At 50.8% G+C, this 21,639-nt stretch overlaps 1 protein-coding gene and 1 non-coding gene across 6 annotated transcripts in view; one reads left to right on the forward strand and one right to left on the reverse strand.

The window, feature by feature from the left end:
- Window positions 1–1,381: 1,381 nt before the first annotated feature.
- The window catches only part of SSH1 (slingshot protein phosphatase 1), a 55,656-nt gene continuing 35,398 nt past the window's right edge, over window positions 1,382–21,639 (reverse strand). For all 5 annotated transcript variants that reach the window (XM_036276183.1, XM_036276184.1, XM_036276185.1 and 2 more), the window contains 9 exons: window positions 21,516–21,581; window positions 18,727–18,921; window positions 16,869–16,962; window positions 15,911–16,039; window positions 13,471–13,517; window positions 11,713–11,859; window positions 10,045–10,245; window positions 7,620–8,181; window positions 1,382–4,564 (listed from right to left, as the gene is read on the reverse strand). In XM_036276183.1, the coding sequence (XP_036132076.1) occupies window positions 3,335–4,564; window positions 7,620–8,181; window positions 10,045–10,245; window positions 11,713–11,859; window positions 13,471–13,517; window positions 15,911–16,039; window positions 16,869–16,962; window positions 18,727–18,921; window positions 21,516–21,581 (2,671 nt within the window). In that variant the 3' untranslated portion in view covers window positions 1,382–3,334. The remainder of the gene's footprint in view (window positions 4,565–7,619; window positions 8,182–10,044; window positions 10,246–11,712; window positions 11,860–13,470; window positions 13,518–15,910; window positions 16,040–16,868; window positions 16,963–18,726; window positions 18,922–21,515; window positions 21,582–21,639) is intronic.
- LOC118640465 lies at window positions 19,522–19,584 on the forward strand. Its single transcript, XR_004961383.1, has one exon. It is a non-coding gene; the product is annotated as a U7 small nuclear RNA (small nuclear RNA).

Genomic DNA, 21,639 nt, shown 5'->3' on the forward strand with positions numbered 1-21,639 from the left:
GGGGAGGTTACTCATATGATCTGGACTAAATGATGCAGGCTTTGTTCCCCATGGCAAGAAATAGCCCCATGGGAGCAGGGGGGTTCATCAACTTATAGGATCCGGCCTGCATGGAGAGACACCCGTGCCAAAGTACAGGGTGGTCCTGAAGGTGTTAATTCTGTTGCAAACCTGGCTCTATCCTGTGGCACCCTCTGGGCTTATCCATAAGGGAAAAGGCTTTAGAATGGGCTAGAATGCTTTTCAGTGGCAGAGGCTGGGTGGAGCAGAAGGGGGTTGGACAGTGCAGCCCTCTGAAGACCTGGTGAGTAATATGCATGCCCGATGGACAGGGTGTCACAATCTGGCAGAGAGCTGTCACCAGCCCAGGGGTCTGAGACCAAGGAGGCAGGGAATTCCAAGAGTAAGAACCTTGTTCTTAAGAAGCTCATGCAACGAGACGGGGCTCTGAGACAGAGAAATGGAAACTGACACTGTCAGAGCATGGTCAGAGGGCAGCAGGGGTCTCGTTGCTCCAGGACCAGCTTCCTCCTCACACTCAGCACAACCTGACGAGATGACCCCAGTACCAAGACAACACGAAGATCTAGTTCGGTCTAACTTGTGGCGTGCCATCTGCATAAAGGCGACAGAAAGGTGAGGTGGAAGATGAAATGCAGATTAAGTACACACTATCGAGCTGACCGAGAAAATGTTTGTTTTGTCTTAATTTCACAAAGGCATTCCTTCCCCAAACCTGGCAGGCGCTGATGTCGATTACCTCCAGGGCACGCACCCCTGCCTCCCTTGTGAGGGGCTGACCGCCACTCATCCTAGGGACTTTCCCTACCAGCTAAGATGACAAACAGAACAGGGGTCAGGACATGGCATATCTCACAGAGCAAACCTTCTCTGCGGAGCAGCAGGAACCTGTCTGGGCCCAGGTGCCCTGAGCCTGGCAGCACGCTCTCGTCAAGTGTATTTCAAACAGCAATTTGCCGTATGTTGACACACAACTGATCTGCGTCTGGGAGAACAATCTTCATCCTTTGCTCCAGATCTGTCCCAGTCAAGGACATGTCTTCATTTTGCTCTGACGACGGGGCCCTGGGCCCTGGTCTGTTTCAATGTTGATATACGAATTGTGCTTCTGAGAACGCATAGATAATCTTGACAAAAGCCAAAAACCCACTTAGATTTGTCACCCTCCTTCCACCCTTTAACCGGATAAGAAAAATTATGGCTTTCAAAATTAAAGTTTTCAAAAATACATCCCTCTCATACACACGGTTTTAAAAAAGCAAAAACAGTCTATCATCACCAAATCTAAAGAACTATTTTGACACAAAATTGATCCACCACATGAAATTTAATTTGGCAAGACATACTGAACTTGATTTTTTTTTTTTTTTTTTTTTGAGAATATGCTTTTGTTGGCTGAGAGAGAGAGGGAGAAAAAGCTAACAGGGTTTTCAGGAAAAGTGAATAAACCACCTTTTAATTTAAGATAATTTCAATGAATAGCAGTAGAAAAACAAATTCCTATAAAGTAAAATTATATTTTAAAAAATTAAAAGGACAAGGTCAGGGAGGAAAAGTGCCTGGAGAGGGTTTTTGCAAAAACCTCGCGCTGACTGAAATACGGACTAGCCTTGCTCCCGAAGACCCTGCCTGGAGCTCTCTAGAATGGGCTGCCGGGTCCCGTTCTGACCAATGTCAGAGGGCATCTCATTCACTCACTTGCAGAACTTGGCTGGTCCTTGAAGGCTTTCTAGTTCCACTGAATGACCCTGGCTGAGCCCGCAGGGGGCAAGCTGTCTGTGACTGTGGGTAGGCTTCAGCCAGGGGTGTTCCACCACGAACACAGCTGCCCCACCCTGCGGGAGACACCCTGGGGGGGGGCTGGCAAGGTCTGGGTCGGGAGATGGATTTGGCTTGAGGTGCCAAGGGCAGGGAAGGCTTCACATTTGCCCAGTTTCTCCCTAGAGGAACCCTGCTGTCCATAAAACCAGGGGTCAGTGAACTTTCTCTATGCAGGGCCTGATAAAAGTATCTTAGGTTTCGCAGACGACGTGGTCTTTGTTGGCTATTAGATTTTTATAACCCCTGAAAAATGTAAAAACCATTCTTAGGTCATGGGGCCATAAGCCAGTTTGCTGACCCCTGAATTAAACCTGTCACATCCCACTTGCTGACCGACACCAGACGACCCTTCACTCACGCCCAGAGCCAGCAGCAGCAGGATGCACTGAGCTGGCCAGATTCTGACGAGGCTCCTCACAGAGCCCAGGCTGGGACACCGGCCCTCCCGCACCCTGTCCGTGTCACTAGGAACAGCCGGAGAGGGACAGGCAGTGGTACTCTCTGTGCACGAAGGGCAACGTAAATATCGGGGAGGCTTTTCAACGGTCGCATTTCTTTCAGAGAGGCTGCTGCTGAGTTGTTCTTTGAGAGGAATTGATCATTTCTGATGCCGAATTTTCCTTTTCCTCCCCAAAAGGAGCAGATGTGACCAAATGAACCTGAGTGCTGGGGCTCCTGGCAGGACGGTCTGCATCTCAGCGCTGCCGCCCCGGTGAGATACTTTCAAAACCTTTACAACTACTGAGCTCGACAGCAGGGGAGACTCAACAATGCTCCGTGGGTGCTTCTCCCCAGTGAGGAGCAATTTAAAATCCACCACAAGCCACAACCGAGGACATTACACGCATTTTCCCCACCGGACCCCAGTGCAGGCCAGACACACATCCCTCAGCTGCAACCAGACACCGGCACTGAGAAGTCAGCTGCACGGATGATCAGGCGCCGCAGAGCTGGTTCAACAACGGCATCTGACACTTTTGTGCACCTTTACCTCGCAGTGCTTGGGGTAGTCGAGTCGGAAATCCTAACACTTTTTGGGGTCCCAAACAGAAACAAATACCTTTCCTGGAAACCCTTTTTCTGACACAGCAGTATTCCCTGGAACGAGCCTTGGTCATCACTGTATTGTAACAATAAAAAGCACAGCGAGAACGGAGGTAGGACTTATATGCCATCCAAGACTTCCCACGAGGGCCAGCACGAGCTAGAACGAGCGCCGTCGCACAGCTGTTCCTTCACGCGTTTCCGATGCAGGACTTGTGATGAGTGTGCGCACGTCTATGCTCTTAAGACACATTCTTCGGGGAAGCACATGACTCGGGCTCAGAGTCTGCCGGCCAACAGCTTCTGGTTCTCCCGGCCACACAACTACCACTCCCCTTTCTCCTGGGGCCGAGTGTTTCTGAAACGCCATTGTGTGAGGGAAATCAAGAGGTGAGGGGCTGACCAAAATCCACAGTGAAACAGGGTCGAGTGCTCAGCTCCAGGCGGGTCAGCTTTTGCTCAACCACGAGGGACTTTTCAAGCTTTCTGGGGCAGATTTCCCTGATGGTTTAGAGGGGGTGGCCGGGGTCCTCGGGGTTGCCTGGGGCTCCTGCAAGAAGGCAGCCTCGCTCAGCTTGGCCTCCTGGGAGTCAGCGACGGTGGACACGTCAGCCTCACTGGTCAGGTCTTCCGTTGAGAAGTCTAGACTTCCGAGCTTGGCAAGAGAGTGCGAGCGTTTGAGGGGCGACGAGACGGTGAGGCCCGCCAGCCGGAGCCGCGTCTCGATCTCCTGCGTCCGCTGCTTCACCAGCCCTGGCTTCCCGCGGACGCTGTGGATGCTGTCGCTGCTGGAGCTCCGGGTCAGGTTGGAGCTCATGGAAGAGGAGGTGGGGGTGTAGCAGATGGTCTTCAGAAAGTCCTTCGAGAAATGACTGGTGTGGTCCAGGCGGCAGAGGAAGGGAGTGGGGCTCTTCAGTGAGGCTCCTTCCAATGGGACGGGGGCGGCCTCTGACTTCTCGTCACTCACCCCCGGCGCAGGGACAGGAGCCAGGTCTGGGCTCTCCTCGGGTATGCTGGCCTCCAGCCTGCCTGGGGTGCCGTCCCTGAAGGGAGACGCCGGGTCTGCAGGCGTGCCCTTCAACCTCTCGAGCTCTTTGGTGTGCTTGCGGACCAAGCCCGCCTTCTGCAGCTGGATGATGGATTCCTGGTGCTGCATCAGGTAGCTGTGCGTGGTCGGCTTCTCGGCTTCTTTACTGAACAGAAGCCGCAGGTCCTTGGCCGGTTTCATGTCTTTCTTGGGTGGTGATTCTTCCTTCACGACTTCCATGCCGGCAGGGTTCTTATCACAGTGAGAGTTCTTCAGAAGGGGGGACTTTGGCAGGACTTTTTGGGTCTCTCTGGAAGGTTCCAAAAGGCTAGCTGGTAGCTCTGGGGCAGCCCTGGCCCCAGAGCCACTGGGGTCTGGCCTCCTCGGGCCTGCTGGTGGTGGGAACGGGGGCGTTTCGGTGGGGCCAGAAGCCAGCTTCTCTAGAGCCCGGGACCTGATGGCTGTGTGGGCCACAGGGGAAGAGGCGAGGTGGGGCGGGAGGGCTGGCTGGGTGCAGATGGCGGGAGCGCCAGGGTTCTCACGCCGCTCCCCGAAGGTCTCCGAAACCCCGCGGGCTGCCGGGTGTGTGCAGTCGGTGCAAGATCTGTAGGAAGGCTTCACTTTGCTGAGGATCCCAAACAAAGCATCATGCTGGAAGGGAACATGAACATCGTGAGCGCAATGCACGCCAGAGACCACAAACTGCAAGGAGGGCGCGGGGCGGTGGGGGGCGGGAGGGGCAGTGCCCTCACCTCGGAGTGCAGGACACACCCGGCCGTGACGGATGCAGGTTAGAGATGCTGACCCAAACTTCCCAGAAGCTATGTGCCCATGGTCTTGGGCAAACCTTTGGCCACAGGGCAGGCAGGGCCGCCCCTCACCCCTGCCTCTGACACTTGCACCCAATGAGAACAGAGTGGCTGTGACCTCACAGCACGGGGAGAAGGAATGGAATGTTTCACACAGTAGGCGCCTCTCCCTTTCTTCCCCTTTCAGAAAGAATCTGCATGTGGGAAACCTGAGTCTGACAACGAAACGTTTCCCTCTCGTGCAAACACAGCGTGGCTCCGGAGAGCAATCATCTGGCTGTGCTCTGAACAGAGCGGTGGCGAAGGGCAGAAATGGTTCTGGGAACACTCTAATTCAGACCCCAACACGGGTGCCCACGCCCCGATGAGAAGCCAGGCTGAGGCAGCCTTCATATACCAACAGAAAACACACTGGCATTGCTTCCAGAGGCAAACCGCCCGCCTCGAAGCCGTTCACCCTCCTGCGCCCATCCCCAGGCACCAGGGCTGCTCTTCCGGGCTGAGATGGGGTTGAGAACAACCAGCGAGAAAGTGGGGGAACCAGCCTTCTCCCTCCGAAGCTGGTTCCTAGCAGGTTCTCCTGCTGCGCGAGGCTTGGAGGGCTCCCCGGCCCTGACCGTCAGAGGTTAATACCATCCTGTGTGGCAGACTGAGGTCCCCCAAGGTAAAAAGTCACAGGCAGGTCTGATACCAGAGGAGTCAAATGAAAACTCAGCCGGGATTCCTGGAGGCTGCAGGGGAGCATGTGTGTGTGGGGGTGGGGGGGGGGGAGGCCGGGTCTCCTGCAGGACCCTGTCTCAGTCAGGATTCCTGGGGTGGCTGGCTTCCAAGTCGACCAGTAAGACCTGGTCATCCTCAAGGTAAGGCCTGAACTTTGGACCCTGGGATTTTTCTGAAGCTCTAACCAAAGTGTCTACCTGTTCATTTCTCCCAAGACCTTTACAACCCAATGTTTTAAAACATGGTGAAATCTACCACGATGGTAGATTTTAGTACCTTTCAGAACCTGTGGGGCCTTAGGGTGGGAGAGAATTCATTCACCCAGCTCATATTTAGGGAGCACCTGTCCCATGCCAGGACTTGTATAGAGTACAGGGGCTGTGGACAAGACACAGTCCCTGCCCGCAGAGGGGCTAGTGGCCGCTGGTGGAAACGGACCAGAAAAACCACATGAAAAGAGGCAGCACAGAGAGGGATGAGCTCAGTCTGCCATAGAGTGAAGGCTTCCCAGAGGACCCAATGCCTCGGCTCTGCCTCCAGATGCCTCCCAGCTGTGCATGTCTGCCCTTGCCCTGTCTCTGAACCATCGTCTCAGGTGCCTGCTTCCACCCTCAGCCCAGCAGCCTGCCTGCACACTGCAGCTGAGGAGCCGCATCACTCTCTGCTTAAAGCCCTACCATCATGCCTGGAGACCCTGCGTGACCTGGCCACCTGGCCAAACACACCTCAGACCACTGCTCTGCAACCATGCCAAGCTCTCTGCCCTCAGGGAACACCTTGGCACCTGCCACTCTCTGAGCCCAAAGACTGCCCTCCTGGCCTTCTTCATGGCTGGCTCCTACTCATCCCCTCCCCACACCAGGAATCACCTGCATTCGTTCTCATTACATCCTTACATGTCTGCCATGCATCTGTAAGACGCACACTAAGCTGTCTTACTCTCAGCTGGACTCCCTCATCAACGTGTTACTAAACAGGTGTTGAACAAATGAATGAAGCTTGTCTCCCTAGATAAAGTCACCCATTCAATGAGATTCTGGCCAGGAAAGGAGGGCTGTGTCCTTCATTTGCCCTCGTATCTAAGCTTCTCGGTGTTCATCATTCTACGACTCACAGCTATGCCATTTCGGACCAATTGAGGCACCGTGATCCTGGACCAAAAGGTCGTAAATCATCTAGCTTTACGGTATTTGTTGTCTGAGTGATGGGGGAAATTCATGAGTTAACACTTGGTTTGGAATACGTTTTATAATTTGAATGTTGGCAGATCTAACTTTCCAGTTTGGTGTGCATAACATCACGACAAACCCACGGCACATCGGAGTGTTCTCTCTCACTTGAGAACCACACCTGCCCTGGGGGATGGGCAGCGAAGCCAGGGAAATGAGGCTCCGCGCCCCAGGCCCGGTGAGCCAGCAGAGTGAGGACAGCACCCTTTCACGAACCCAGCCTCCACTCCGAACAACTGATGAATGAATAAATAAAAGGGAGCCACTTCAAGGAGGGAAAAGGCCAGATGGTTCATGGTTTTCCGAGTCCACCTGCCTGTCTGAAGCTAAAACCTCACTGCAGATGACCCACTGAATATGAGAGCTGAAAGAAACGAGTGGAGTTTAGCAACAGACTCTGAGTTCAAATCCACACATCTGATGATGTTGGGGAATTACTATCAATTTCTTAGAGGTGGTGATGCTATTGTGGTTATGTTAAATACTGAAGCATTTGTGAATAAAACAACGTATACACGGTTCAAAACTAGGGTGTGAGAGAGTGGGTGGGGCTGTGATGAACTAGGAATGGCCGCATACTGAGAAGTGTTGAGGCTTGGTGGTACGGCATATCGTTGACATTTAACAGAAGGAAAAAAGAGAGCTGGAAGCCCCGCCCCAGAAGTGACGGAGGCGTGTGGGGTGACGAGGGCACGGAGGGACTGGTGTTGTCCTCTGTAAACCCCAATCCCCGTAGGTATACGTTCCCAATTAGCCTTCAGAATCCCTCTCTGAAACCAACCCGCCGGCGCTGGGGGTGAGAACTGCCGAGCTGGCAGGATGAAGTAGCAGAGGTGGCTGGGGGGGGCTGCTGCGCGGGACAGGTCAGAGGTGCGGGACAGGTCAGAGGTGCGGGACAGGTCAGAGGTGCCGGGGTCTGCTGCCCGCATGCGCTGGTCCCACACCTACCTCAAAGTCATCTGGACAGCTCCTCTTGCTGTTGTTGTTGTTTAGGTTTTCCTGGTTGAGCAGGTTTTTATCAAGCTGGGTTGGGGACCTCCCCCACCTCCCTACTCCTGGAGCCTCCTCCCTGTCCATCTCCTCCACCTGTGGCAAGGGGCCACTCTGGGTTTTCAGGCTCCCAGACTCTGGTTTCTTCTTCACTTCCTTCTCACAGAGTCCAGGGCCCTCCTGGAGAGGTCTGGCCGGCTTGTGCGCCTCTGCTTCCTCCAACAGAGCATCCTTCTCCAGATCCTCCAGCTGGACCACGCTGCCAGTCTCGTCATTGGGGGAATGCAGGAGGGGGTCGGAGAGCCGCCGGAAACAGCAGGAGAGAGAGGGTCCTCCTCCTCCTGGGGACCTGGTGCCTGGCAACTCAGGCTGGGCAGCATCATCCAAGCAGGACAGCTGGGCTTCCGGGGTGTCATCCAGGGTCTCTGGCAAGAAGTCCCCAGACCCCACGAGGTCATCCACAGGCTGTTGCAGGCAACTCTCAGTCTGCTGACGCCACAGCTTGTTGTGCCTTTGTTTGCTGGGGGAGGAAGGGCAGAGGAAGGTCATCAGAGGCCAGTGCCCAGAGGTTCCTGGGAAGAGGGGAAGGAGTGAGCCAGCAAGGGACATTCCAGGCTCCGGTGGACGCTGGGGACTCATTACGTAAAGCCTCTCCCTGTTCATCTGCCCCCAAGAAATGAAAGGATGAGAGAAAACAGCACTAGGACCCAGAATCATCGTGGCCCTTACGAGAAGCCGGAAAGGACTGTCACGTGACGACCAGGGGACAGATATGTGAAGGGCGTCTAGACCTGAAATGCTATCATGATCCTAGTGTTGCATCTCATCCGGTCACACCACTCAGTGCCACTGAATGTGCCATCTCTCAGTTTCTCCATCTGTCAATATACATACTTATACAAATATATATTTATACCAATGTAAGCACATAATGCACATGAATAAAGTCGAGGAGATTTCAGAAAACTGTAAATATTTGTTTAGGTCGGAGAGATTACAGGTCAGTTTTAAAAATATGTCTTCTAATAGTAAGGTGTTATTTTTTTAAATGCATTTTTGAAACATCAAGGTAAAAAGAAAAGAGAAAGGCTTACAGTGAAGGTAAAGAAGTCACCTCCACAAACCCTAGAGCGATACCAACATCATGAGGCTGCGAGGGTTAAGAGGAGAGAAAATTAAATGTAAAGTAAGGATCTGCTATTGTCCTTCAATGTGAGCGAGTGTCACGATCACTCATGACTGTTTCCTGTGCATGTTCTGGGCAAGGCCAAGGGGGCCCTGAGAGGGGGCTGCTGCGATTCAAGGTCAATACCACTGCACCTCTGAACCCAGCCTGGACCCAGACAGGCCACAGTGGGCACTGGTGGGAGTGAGTGGCCGAAGAGCTAAGGGATGCACACTCCCCCTGCCCCCCCTCAGCCCTGCCTGGGGTCTGTCCAGCCTCTCTCGGGCTGACAGTGGAGATGTCAGGAGCTGTCCTCCGGACCCCGTTCGAGCCTGCTTCCCCAAACATGGTTAAGAGGCCAAGACAGCCTGTGGCTCCCTCACAACACCAGTCAGAAATAACCCGGGGAGGCCTCCTACAGACTGAGGAGAATGAGAAGAGGAAGAAAGTGAGTCCCAGAGTACAGCAGGGACCCTCCTTGGGCGACCGGAGAACCCCTCCCTGAAGGGGCAGGAGAGCCCTTGGAGGCCAGGGGACCGGGGCATGTGCCCCCTTCTGCGGTCCACTGGCTCTGATGTGGGACAAGTTCACCTCAAGCGTCAGTTCCTGATTCCCCTGGAAATGGGGAAAACCTGTACTCTGCAGACCTTTTTCTGGTAGGGATTAGAAAAATATGAAAAACGACATCATTGTTAGCTATGAGCCAGGTCTGGCAAAGCGTCTGCAGAGATGAACCTGTGCGGTACTCATGCATCGCTCGCAACCCTACCCGGTGGGCGTTGATTCTCTACTCAGGAAGAGAAAGCGGAGGCTGGGGGAGACTGAGGAGCTTGCCCTAAGTAGCCCAGCTCGTCAGTGGGGGGACCTGGTCTGCCTCTGCAGTCCGTGAAATTGCCCTGCGGCGGAGCCTGGCACCGCGCTCGGCCCGTAGCAGATGCTCAGGAAACGGGGCATCCACGTGCTCGTGCCGCACACGAAGTCGTGCCTTGGACTGGAAGTTAGGCAGCGTTCCCTCCTGCAGCAAAATAGCTGTGTGTGCCAACAAAATCAGAACAGATCCCTCCTGGAAACCACTAATCAAATGCCAAACAATAGCTGTTTTTCTCAAACCGGTCCCCCACCCCCCCAGCAGCAGGGTTTTGGCTGCGGAAGCCACTGCTAGATGTGGATGGCGGCTTCCCGAGCGGGCCTGCCAACCCTCTGCAGACAGGCACCCACCTCGCATCCAAGATGCCTTCGTACTCAGACAGCTGTTTCATGAAGCCGGCGTTGGGGCGTGTGATGCTGCGCTTTTGCTTCACGTAGTTGTACGCTTTCTCCAGGGGCCACCCGAATTCCTTCATCGCATAGGCTATGACCGTGGAAGCAGATCGGCTGACGCCCATTTTGCAATGGACCAGGCACTTGGAATGGTTCCTCCTGGTGGGGGTGAGTTTTTGAAAAGCTTAACTTCATTCTCTAGGGTTTTTACACAACTGACTGTTTTAAACCCTGAAGTTATGCCATAGCCCAAATGTTTACGCAGTATTTGTCCACACCCCCTCTGAAGGAAATCACTTTACTGGGAAATCAATTAGCACACAATGGAAAATCAAGATAACTCTGTCCTTGCCCAGCAAGTTTTGCAGGGAGAGCTCCCAAATCGGGCTGACTTCAGAGACAAAGTGAGAACCTTCCCACAGCTCTGGGATAGGCTGAGACCAAAAACCCTTTTGCGGGAAGCAACTGGGCAGCAAAAGAGAGATCTGCAAAAGCTACCTAAGCAGCTACAGCAGATGGAGACGGGGACTGGGCTACCACAGAAAAACGAGTCAGAGAACCGGAAGCCGCAAGGCCCCCAGGAGACAGGAGGGTCAAGGAGCCAGGGCGAGGGCAGCCATACCACCAACGTGGCCAAGAGAAAAGCCAGGGAGATGGGCCCTAGGACGCAGGAGGCTGTGCTGGCCCGGGAGTGGCTGGCCTAACAGGTACGGCAAGGCCAGACACAGCGTTGCTCGAAGTATGGCTTGTTCAAGAAGGTGAGGGAACACCAGGCTGGAAAGGGCGGCATCTGCCAAGCTTTATTTGTACGGGAGGTGAGCCCACCTGCCTGCCTGTCTCCGTTAGAGTAGGCAGCCTGTCGGGTGCGAGCAGACTCATTTCTCCTACCTCGGGCTTAACATTCGTCACCAAACCTCAGAGCTTTTTCTATGGACTGCCGGGCTGAAGTCTACCCCCGGGGGGTGCAAACCAACTATAAGGACAGGTTATGTAGCTCTGACCTTGGAGGGGGGCAGAGCAGAGGATGGGGTTTCCAAGGGCTATCTCATTCCATTCCTGACTGCAGTAAGACAGAGTTGTTCTGTAGGAGGATAAGGTGAGGACAAAAGCTGCGTGAAACCAGTGACTGGCTCGCAGTCTATCCCATTCTGCTCAAACAGAAAAATCGCACTGACTCAGGTGGAGAAGGCAAGTCCCAGCTCAGGGCATCTGCCTGAGTAGATTTCCCTGAGGAAGCAGTCCCAAAGGTGCTCTAAGTCTGCGTACAACCTGGCCCTCTCTTCTCGCTCCTTTGGCTCAGCAATACCCACAGGCAGAGCCTCCCAAGAGTGCCCATGTGGTGTTGGATTCTTAATCAGAACCAGTGCTGCTGATGAAACTGGGGTCAGATGTCACAATCAATGACAGGTGGGAGAGAACAGGCTCATTCGGGTCCCCACCTGGAGAGCAATAACTTTGTCTTTACAGTGCCAGGGGTCCTGTGGTCTGAGATCAGAGGTCCATTAGACAGCCAAGGCTCCCTAAGACAGGAGATGTCTGTGTCTGGGATTGCCATTAATTTCTGCCCACCCAGCATCTGCCAGTTTCTCCCTCAGACCAGTTTCTTTGGCTTCTTCGCCCACTTACTTTGCTTTGTTTATAAAATGGTACGCTTCGTTCCAGTGGGCAAGAAGGTCTGTTGTCTCTTCATCATAGACTCGGATGTTATGATATGCAAATAAGCCAGGGAAAAAATTATCTATTTCTCTAGTGACATTTAAAATGTAGTCAACACTGCAACGAGAAAAATAATAAAATAAAAAAGAACAAATTTGGAGAACCAGAATGAGGAACTATAAAAAACAAAGTACATAAAACTGAACAGAGAAAAAAAAATCAAATATACATTAATAAAGTGTATATGTTTTTATGGCAGGACTTCTGTTTTCTTCTTTTCTTTTCTTTTTTATCCTCACCCGAGGACATTTTTCCATATTTAGTTCAGATAGAGTGGGAAGGAGAGAGAGAGAGAGAGAAAAACATCGATGTGAAAGGGACACATCGAGTGGTTGCCACCCGCACAACCCAACCAGGGCCGGGGACAAACTGCAACCGAGGTACGTGCCCTTAGCGGGAACCAAGCCCGGGTCTCTCTGGACCGCCGGCCGAAGCTCTAACCGCTGAGCCAAACCGGCCAGGGATGGTTTTTTTCTTAATAGTAAATTTTTTTGGTATTTTCTAAATGCCATCTCTATGATGACAATGTATTCTACTTATATTAAAAAACAAACTTCTTTACAAAAATATAAAAAGAGAACAGTTCAAAGCATTGTGAGCAATGTTAATTCTGGAAAGTAGATACATGTATTACTTAAATACATTTTAAAACTCAAAGTTTCAAAATCCATAATTATTATGAACATACAGAGGCTTTAAGGAAAAACAAAGTCTCCACTTTTAAATAGTTAAAAAGTAGACTATATCTGTCCATTATTTATGTCCTTGGAAACTGCTTTACATCCTTTTTGAAGCAGGCAGGCTATAAATAAATAAATAGCTAACAGTGTCTGCTAACCAGGTTTTGTAGGTCTCTAAACTTAATACTTATATTCCTGGGAGACCAAAATAATTTCAGGAGTTTGAAAATACCTTCAAATAGATTTCAAAAGTGAACACTTACAAATACTTTAAAAATACCTTAAAAATAATTTACTTATTCCCAGGAAAACAGAAAGCACAGACAGCCTCACCCTACATTTTAAGAATACTTTCTGTTTGAAAGAACACATCTTAACCGGTAGTTCTAAAGATATATTTTAAGGTTTGTTTAGTCTTGATTTTTAAATGCAGTAATTCAAGGGTGCCATCATGTCAGGCCCATGGGATGGTGATTTTGTGGCTATGTTGTTTCTTTTAAAAAAATGTCCAGACATCTGTTCTTGAAGGTCTAGATTTAAACATTTTTTTATTCCTGCTGCTGGGTGTTTCTCAGACTAAGACAGGCATGTGTTTCTGCCGATGCCGAGTATTTATTTAGCTGCAAGATTCCCTCCAGGTCCAAAAGTATAGGCTCAGATAGAACCAGCAGTGGTCCAGGGATCAGAGGTGCTGACTGGCCCAGCTGATAGGTGGGTCCACACCAGGGCAGTGTCTATACCACTGGACTGTGATTTAGGATTCTTCTTGGGGACATAAGCCATCACACAAGCCCCAGAAAAGTCTAAAACGCATGAATGACTCAGGAGTGGCGCTCTGAGGCACCTCTGCCTAGCTATGCGGATCGGCCTGGCTGCCGGGTGCAGGTGATTACAGGCAGGTGGCACAGGCTTGGCCTGAGCTCGTGGCAGAGCTGAGGGTTTCTAGGCTGCCTAGAAGGACAAGGGAAGACAAGGGGAGCAGACTCACCCTGAGCCCTGCAGTTCCTCCAGATTGGATGCATTCCATTCAGAGCCCTAGGGGACAGATCACACAAACCCCCGTGAGTGTCACGTGTCGGCCTCAGACTGCATCCGGGACGCTAGCCCTGCGGTGGTGGTGTTTTCACGGGCCCCTGGCCTCAGAGCACAGAGGTGTCGAAGCAGGTTCCCGAGGCAGGTCAGCACAACAAGGGAAGGGCAGGTTCAGAGAAACTTGCTCCCTCTCACCGCTTCCTTTCCTGAGACTCCAGCGGGGCCTCTCACCAGAGGCCGTGCCCTCTGGCCTCCCACTCAGGACAGGGCACTTTCACACACCTCTAATTAAAGCAGGAATCAGTCTACCTTTTCTGGGAAGTATTTTGGCAATATTTACAAAGTTCCCACTCTCTGACCCGGAAATTCCACTTACGAAAAGCTACTCTGAGGAAATACCCAGAATTTGCAGAGATTTATGTACAAGGACATTTAAGGTATTTATAATAACAAAATAGTGGGAACCCAAAGGTCCAACAAGGAGAAATTTGTGAAATAAATTATGATGGATCCCTATGATGGAGCCATTAAGATAACTCATACTTTTAGAGGATATTTAATGACACAGGGAAACACATCATGACCAAAAAAAAAAAAAAATTAAAGCAGGACAGGACACAAAACTATGTAAACATAAACAGTGTGGTTCTTTCCTTTTAATAAGTTATATACACATCCCCCGAAGATAGAAAAACATATACCAAAATGTTAACTGTGACTACCTCTAGATTTGTGAAACTGAGAATGCCTTTAATTTTCTTCTTTAAACTTATTCATATTTCCTCTTTCTACAATATGTTTACATGTTTTAATTTAATACTTTAAAAATGTATTTAAAAAAAAAAACATGAACCCTCCATTTCTGAGTATGCAAAGAACACGGAGGGAAAAGAACAAAGAAAAAAACCATCACTTTGCTCTTAGGAAATGCAAACAACATAGAATCACAAAGAGCAAAAAAACCTGCATAGTCTTCCTTATACATTTCCTTTCCCAAGAGGGCAGACTCTCAGGAGGCAGGGGCTTCAGGGACCCTGATGGGGCTGGCCACGTGTGTGTGCAAGCTGGGTTTTCATATTGGAGGGAGAGGCTCAAACATAAAAATTCCTTTGGTATCTCTCATGGAAAAAGTGACATAAAGCACCAACCGCACTGAAAAATAGCGCTTCGCTAAGGCTGTGAGTGTCCTCTTGCCGTGATCGCCACCTAGTGGCAAGACGTGCTGGAGGTGCCTTGCGTTCTGTCTCCACCAGGGAAAACCATCAACTTCTCAGGGAGATAAGAGCCCAGTACTCCCGCATACCTTTCAAGACACAGGCTTCAAACCCACACATTTATACACATTTTAACATATACATTAAGTGTGTGTGAATGTATATGTGTGTGTGTGTGTATATATATATATATATAGACTGATATCTATAAATACATTAAATATATATCACGACATACGCATTTGGAGGGTTACTAATTTCTTCCTACAGGCAGAGAACAAAATCATTATGCCTTCCAAAGCAAATACTCTCCCTCAACTCTCCCAGGAAGTTATTTCTGCTCTAATAATGGTTACCATTTATTAGTGCCTACAGAAACTACACTTGGTGCCTTAAACCTGTATTTTACTGAATCCTCATAATCATTCCACGGGGTACAGAATGAAGGGGAAAAAAAGAGGCAGAGACTTGTTCCCAGTCACATCGCTGGTCAGCTGGGGAGTGGGAACTTGGCCTGGCGGGGCTGACTTTCATGACTACACTGTGCTGCCTCTAATTTTAGTAACGTGCCTTCCTCTACCGTCTCTCTGACTTTGAAAACTTGCCAGTTGCCTTCTATGGAGATTTACAGCTTTAAGAAAATCTGAGCAAGAGAAGGAGGTTGCATCACCAGGGCCTGTTTGTTCCTCCAATGGGCTCTGGGGGCAGTGCACGGAGTGGCTGCCTGGACACACAGAGGGGAAGCTGCATTCAGGTGTCTGTCTAGTTTGCCTTCCGTACTGCTTCTCGTGTCTCGGGATTCCTAGGCATAATTCTGGGGTTTGGCGAGCATGCTCCCTTTAGTAACTGGGGGTTTTTAGCCCGCAAACCATTTGGAGGTATCTGGATGGGGCCTGTGTGTTAGTGGCTGAAGGAGGCAAAGAACGGCAAGAGTCTGCAGGCGGTTGCCAGTTGACTATGCCAAAGAGCTTTCAAACGACTCCCCACAGCCCAGCTAGGAGCCACATCGCAAGCATCTGGCTGCAGAGCAAACCACAAGGCTGCAGGCCAGAGGGGAGTACCCGTAAAAGTCAGGATCGAGGCTCCAGGAACTCAAGTTTTCCCCTCTCTGATTTGCTCTAAACAATCAAGGTCCGATTTATGTTTCCCAAGCCAGACCCTGACATGTACTGTGCCTCTTACGAGATACAGATGATCGAAGATGAGGGAGGGCTTGTCCATCTGTCCCAGGATAAGTAGCATCTCGTTGTCTATGAATTCCTTGAATTCTTTCAAGTTACAGTTCATCTGTTTCTCCAATTCATTACGGATCTGTGGAGTGGGAAACATTGGAAGTGATTTGTTAAAGAAAACAGTTGCTGCCCTCCACAGACGCAAAGCCACAGCGCCAACCACGGTTGTTTTCAGAAAAGGTGTTTTTTGCATTCCAACGCACGTGGCACACGGCCGTGGGTGGCGGGAACGCAGGAGACTCAGCTTCAGAGCAAATGGGGGTCGTTCATTATTTCAAATAAGAAATCTGATTCCCACAGGATCTTTTATGAGTTTAAAGCACTTATACCTTTAGAATTAAGTATCAAATACATGACAGTGGAAACCCCAAATCAGTTCCATCTTGCTCTGGAAGGTATCACAATAGGATGTTTACACGTATTAATAAATAAAAAGATTGTATGGCCATTTCGACCTGTTAGATCTACCTGGTTTAAGCTATTATTACAATTCATTGCATTCCTTGGACAAAAAACAACCAAAGAGAAAAAAAAAGTGATCCTGAGAAACAGCAAAAGGCAGAAGGAAAGCAGTCCAGGGTTAGCGACCGACCGGTAAGGTGACGTGGGGCAGAGGAGAGGGTGCTAACAGGAACTGCTGCTGGGTGCAACCTCCAGGTCTCGTGGAATTGTCACTAAAGGTCTTGGAGGCTCAGAGAGCCAGGAAATGTGCCCACGTTCACAGCTGGCCTGTGGTAGGGCTGGGTTCAAACTGGAGTCTGACTCAAAGGCGTGTCCTCGTTTTGCTAAGTCCTGCAGGAAAAAGCCTCCGAGAGCTGGTGCACTGATCTCGGTGAGGAAGACCGGGTGTGGCGACAGGACAGAGGGACGCCACGAGACCTCGGCCGGCTGGGGAAAAGCTCTCCTACCTCTTTGGAGGTCACGTTTTCCAGGTCCTGGCTCATCATGATGCTCCGGAGTCGGGCTTTGATGAGGCGCTCCGTCCTTTCCCCTTCCGTTGGCCTGGAGAGAATTAGGTAAGTGCAGAGTTATCGGACGCCTGAGCTCGGAGCTTACAGAAACACCCGGCGCTCCTGGGCCAGACAGAACATGGCTTGGGTTCCCAGGTAACTTCTTGGTTCACGTGTCCTCAGCAGGTGGGGGAGAGAAACAGGGAAGCCCTGCTCTGTGTCCAGAACTCCCACAGGCGTCACCAGTGGAGCAAATCAGAGGGCACACGGGTGGAAAGCGCACTCCTCATTCAGGTCCTGCAGAGTATCAGACTCAGTACATGATGCTGGAGCCACCGGCGTAACATCTCCACGCCACCGTGCTCTGCAGGCTCTGCCGAAGACACGGATGAGTCCTGTGCGAGCTCACAGTCCTGGCTGGGTCTGGCGCCCACGATCTCCTTACATGGCACCAAGATCTATGTATTTCCCTGTAACTTCTACACATCAATCCTGGCTCTCACTTCAGAGCAGTGGTTCTCAACCTTCCTGATGCCGCGACCCTTTAATACAGTTCCTCACGTTGTGGTGACCCCCAACCATAAAATTACTTTCGTTGCTACTTCATAACCGTAATTTTGCTACTGTTATGAATCGCCATCGGAAATGTTTCCCGATGGTCTTAGGCGACCCCTGTGAAAGGGTCGTCCGACCCCCAAAGGGGACATGACCCACAGGTTGAGAACCGCTGCTTTAAAGGCTACACGAACCAGGCGATTCCTTCTTCCACGTGACGACCCCTCGTATGTCCAAAGGCAGCTAGCACTTCCCCCACCCTCTCGTAATTTCTGGAGGCCTCATGTCACGTGGCTCTGGGCCTCCCCTCATTCAGGTCGCTCCTCTGTCCACAGCCCTCTTAAACGTGGCATCCACCACACAACACTGTGGAAAAGGGACACAACCAGGAGAAGGGGAGAGCTGCTTCCGTCTTCTGGAACAGACTTGATTTCAGTGCAGCCTCCAGCCACGTGAGCTCTGCTGGTGGCCGTTCAGCCTCTAAGGCTGCCCTCAGCCCGTGTGGCTGAGGCTGAACGGCCTTAGAGGCTGAATGGCGAATCACATGTTGGTGTGGTTGTGTTTTGGGACCCAAGAAACCAGATGTCACATTCATAATACTCCTAAGAGGTGGCCAGACGGGAGGGGGTTTGGAAGGCTGGGTGAAAAAGGGGAAGGGATTGAGAAGTACAGACTGGTAGTTACAAAACAGTCACAGGGTTGTCAAGTACAACACAGGGACTACAGTCCATAATACTGTAATAACCGTGTGTGGTGCCGGGTGCGTACTGGAAATGTTGGGGGGGGGGGGCACTTCGTAAATTATATAAATGTCTAACTCTGCTGTACACCTGAAACTAATATAAAATAATACTGAATATCAACTGTTACTGAAAATTAAAATTAACAAAATAAAGGGTAGAGGAAGAGGCTTTACAGATGAAGTCGATGGCAACCTGGAAAGGAACCAGACCACAGAGCACTGCCTGGGGCCGGTGAGGGCTGCGGCCACACGCTCCTGTGAGATCTGATGGAAGCTATGGAGCTGGTCCCCAGAAACGCATTCACATCCAAATTTGTCTATAATTTCCAAAGGCAGGTGGTGGTCACAGACCCTTCCCCCAGCCAAAGACTACCCGTAGGCCACGTCAGGAACCGCTGCGTGAAATGCCGGTTCTGGGAGAAGGGGCCCCGGTCCGAGGAGCACAGAGGAGAAGCGACATCGTGTGGACACAGTCAGGCACCGCGTGGGGGTGGGGTGGGGGAGGGGCGCCGCACTCACTTGTCCACAAACAGGGCCGGGGAGTCGGGCCGCGTGGACTCCACGTCCTGCATGGCGTTCCACTCGTTGATGCAGCTCTGCTCCGAGCCGATGCAGCTCTCGTAGTAGGTGGCCCAGATGAGGGCCACGCCCCCGGGGAAGTAGTTGTGCCTTCGGGCCACTTCGCAGGCCTTGTGAAGGACCTGCAGCGCCGACCTGGGGGGGGAGGGTCAGGAGCTCAAGGAGTGCTGGGCTTCCCCCTCCACGGGCGGGGAAGGGCAGTTCCTAAAGGACTGGACACTGGGGACCCCAGCGTGCCAGGGGACGCAGCTCGTCTCCGTGACACACACACTGACCCAAGAGCAGACAGAACATCCTTCACCATTCCCAACGAGGAAACAAAAAAAAACTTCATTATTCTCCCCATTAGGCTGGTTCACATATCATTTCGTAGTCCACTGATCAGCTCCCAAGAATTAAGTTCTACTTCCGAGGCTGTGGTCATCTTAAAGGCAGGAGCTACAATCAAGACTAGCCGCTGAAAGAAGAGCCATTCTATCTACGCAGCAGGGACCCCTCACTGCATCCTGGCAACTGATTTCCGGCCCCTCCCATCAGCATTTTCACAGCTTAGATTTCCTAAGGAAACGAGTTCTAGAAAGTCATTTTAGTACAGAGACCAACAGGAGAAGAGGGAACACGGTTGGACAGAAGGAACAACATTATAAATGCCTGTCATAATGGTCAATTTAGTCATTCTTGTTTTACTTTTTTTAACAAAAATACAGGTTGAAAAAAATTTACTTTTTTAACAAAAAGTGCTTATAGCTCTTTTTGAATTTGTCTAGTAGGTCTTCTGGTTTTTACTGTAAGGCCCTGGGGGGAGGAATGAATACACATACACACACACACACACACACACACACACACGTTGGGAACTTCTCAGTGATTGGGGTATGTCAGGTGTCGCTGGAGGGTGGAGAGCTAGCAGAGAACAGCTTGATGATGGTGTGAAACCCACTGCGATCCTCGCCCCTCTTCCCAGTGGTACACAGTTGTCCACCTCTAGGCTGGCTGAGGGAACAGACGTGAGCTGTTTACTAAACTTAGTTCTGGTTCTGAAATTTTGGAAAAGCACGTGGGCCTATTTTTTACTTGCCTGTAGAGAAAGATTTTTAAAAACTCATCCAGGGACACAGAGAAACATCTGGGACATCTAGAGAGTTACTGTTCCACGATCTCCCCAAAGTGACCCTGGACGGACTGCGGAGTGAGCAGCAGGAGAGGGAAACATGAAGCCCGTGGGAGAATTCCCTGTAACTCCCGCTGTCCTAGAAAAAAGTAATTATTTTGAAACAATGGGCAGAAGTCTTCTCATCAGACACCACCGGCTTCCCCTGAGCCTTTTCCAGACTATTCGAGACTGTTGAGTCTGCTGCACGGGTGGTGTGTGTCACCCTCCAAGGACGAGGGAGGCTGAGATGTGTGTGCCAGGTTCAAGGAAGTACTGGAGTGACTTTTTTGCCCAATGCAGCCCTGACCCACAGTGACCTCATCCTTAAGGCACAATGTCCGGGGAGGCCCTATCCAGGCCCAGCACCCCGTGAGAACAGCACCCCTTGGTGTAACATAGGACTTTGTCTTGTGTTTATAGCCACCTCCCTCTGCAGCTTGAAACTCCACATGGGTAGGAATTAAGTCCACTTTCTGTCTCCCAAGATGCTCAGTGCCTAGCAGAGCGCCCTTCCTTTCACGGAGCACACGGAATGCTTGCTCTGTGCCAGGTATAGAAGTGAATTTATGCTGGAATGACACTTGTCAGGAGGAACTGTACACATGCAAAAACCACACACCTCTCACAACAGAAACCAACCAAATTAAAAAGTCACCAAAGGACAAAAATAGACATTTCTCCACAGAAGATGTACAAATGGCCGATAAGCACATCGAATAATGCTCCACATTAATTAATTAGGGAAATGAAAATCCAAACCCTAATGAGACACCACTTCACACCCATTAGTATGGCCATTATGAAAAAAAAAAAAAAAAAACAGAAAACACCAAGTGCTGACTAGGCTGTGGAGAAATTGGGATCCTTGTACACTGCTGGTGGGACTGTAAAATGGCACAGCTGCTGTGCAAAAGTCTGGTGGTTCCTAAAAAAATTCACCACCAAATTAGCACGTGATCTGGAAATGCCACTTCTAGGAATATGCACAAAAGAACCGAAAGCAGGGGCTCAAGCAGATACTTTGTTCACCAATGTTCACAACAGCTGCAGTCACAACAGCTGAACGCTGGTAACAACTCAGAAGTCCCATCAGCAGATGGGTGGATAACGAAACGGGGTCTACCCACACGGTGGAGTATTCTTCAGCCTCAAAAGGAAGGGGAGGAGCCCTGGAAGCACTATGCTACGAGAAAGATGCCAGACACAGGAGGACAACTGATTCCACTGACATGAGGGGCCTGGAACAGGCAAAGTGACAGAAACAGAGTAGAACAGAGGTTCCCGGGGGCTGAGGGAAGGGAACGGGGAGTCAGTGCAGTGGGGACAGAGTTCTGTTTGGGATGGAAGAGTTCTGGAGACGACGGCAGGCGATGGCTGCGCAGCAATGTGAATGTGCTCAATGCCGCTGAATTCACACTGAAAACGGTCAGGACGGTGAACTTTGTTATGCATAGTTCGTTATACACACAAAACAAGTGTACCCAAATGAGCTTCAAAGTAGAAGGGGGTTTTCTAGCCAAGTTGTCAGCTAGGAAACTATTTCTAAGGACTTGAAAGTCCCTAAAACCACACTTACCACATGGCCTGGACAGATACAGGCTTGAAGACGTGCATCCTTCCTGCTGTGCTGACGCTGAACCCGCTGAGAGAGAAAACCAAAAACATACCATGGTGAGAAATCAGACCCTCGAAACACACCA

This window comes from Molossus molossus, unplaced genomic scaffold (assembly GCF_014108415.1).
Source record: "Molossus molossus isolate mMolMol1 unplaced genomic scaffold, mMolMol1.p scaffold_m16_p_22, whole genome shotgun sequence".
Classification (NCBI taxonomy): domain Eukaryota; kingdom Metazoa; phylum Chordata; class Mammalia; order Chiroptera; family Molossidae; genus Molossus; species Molossus molossus.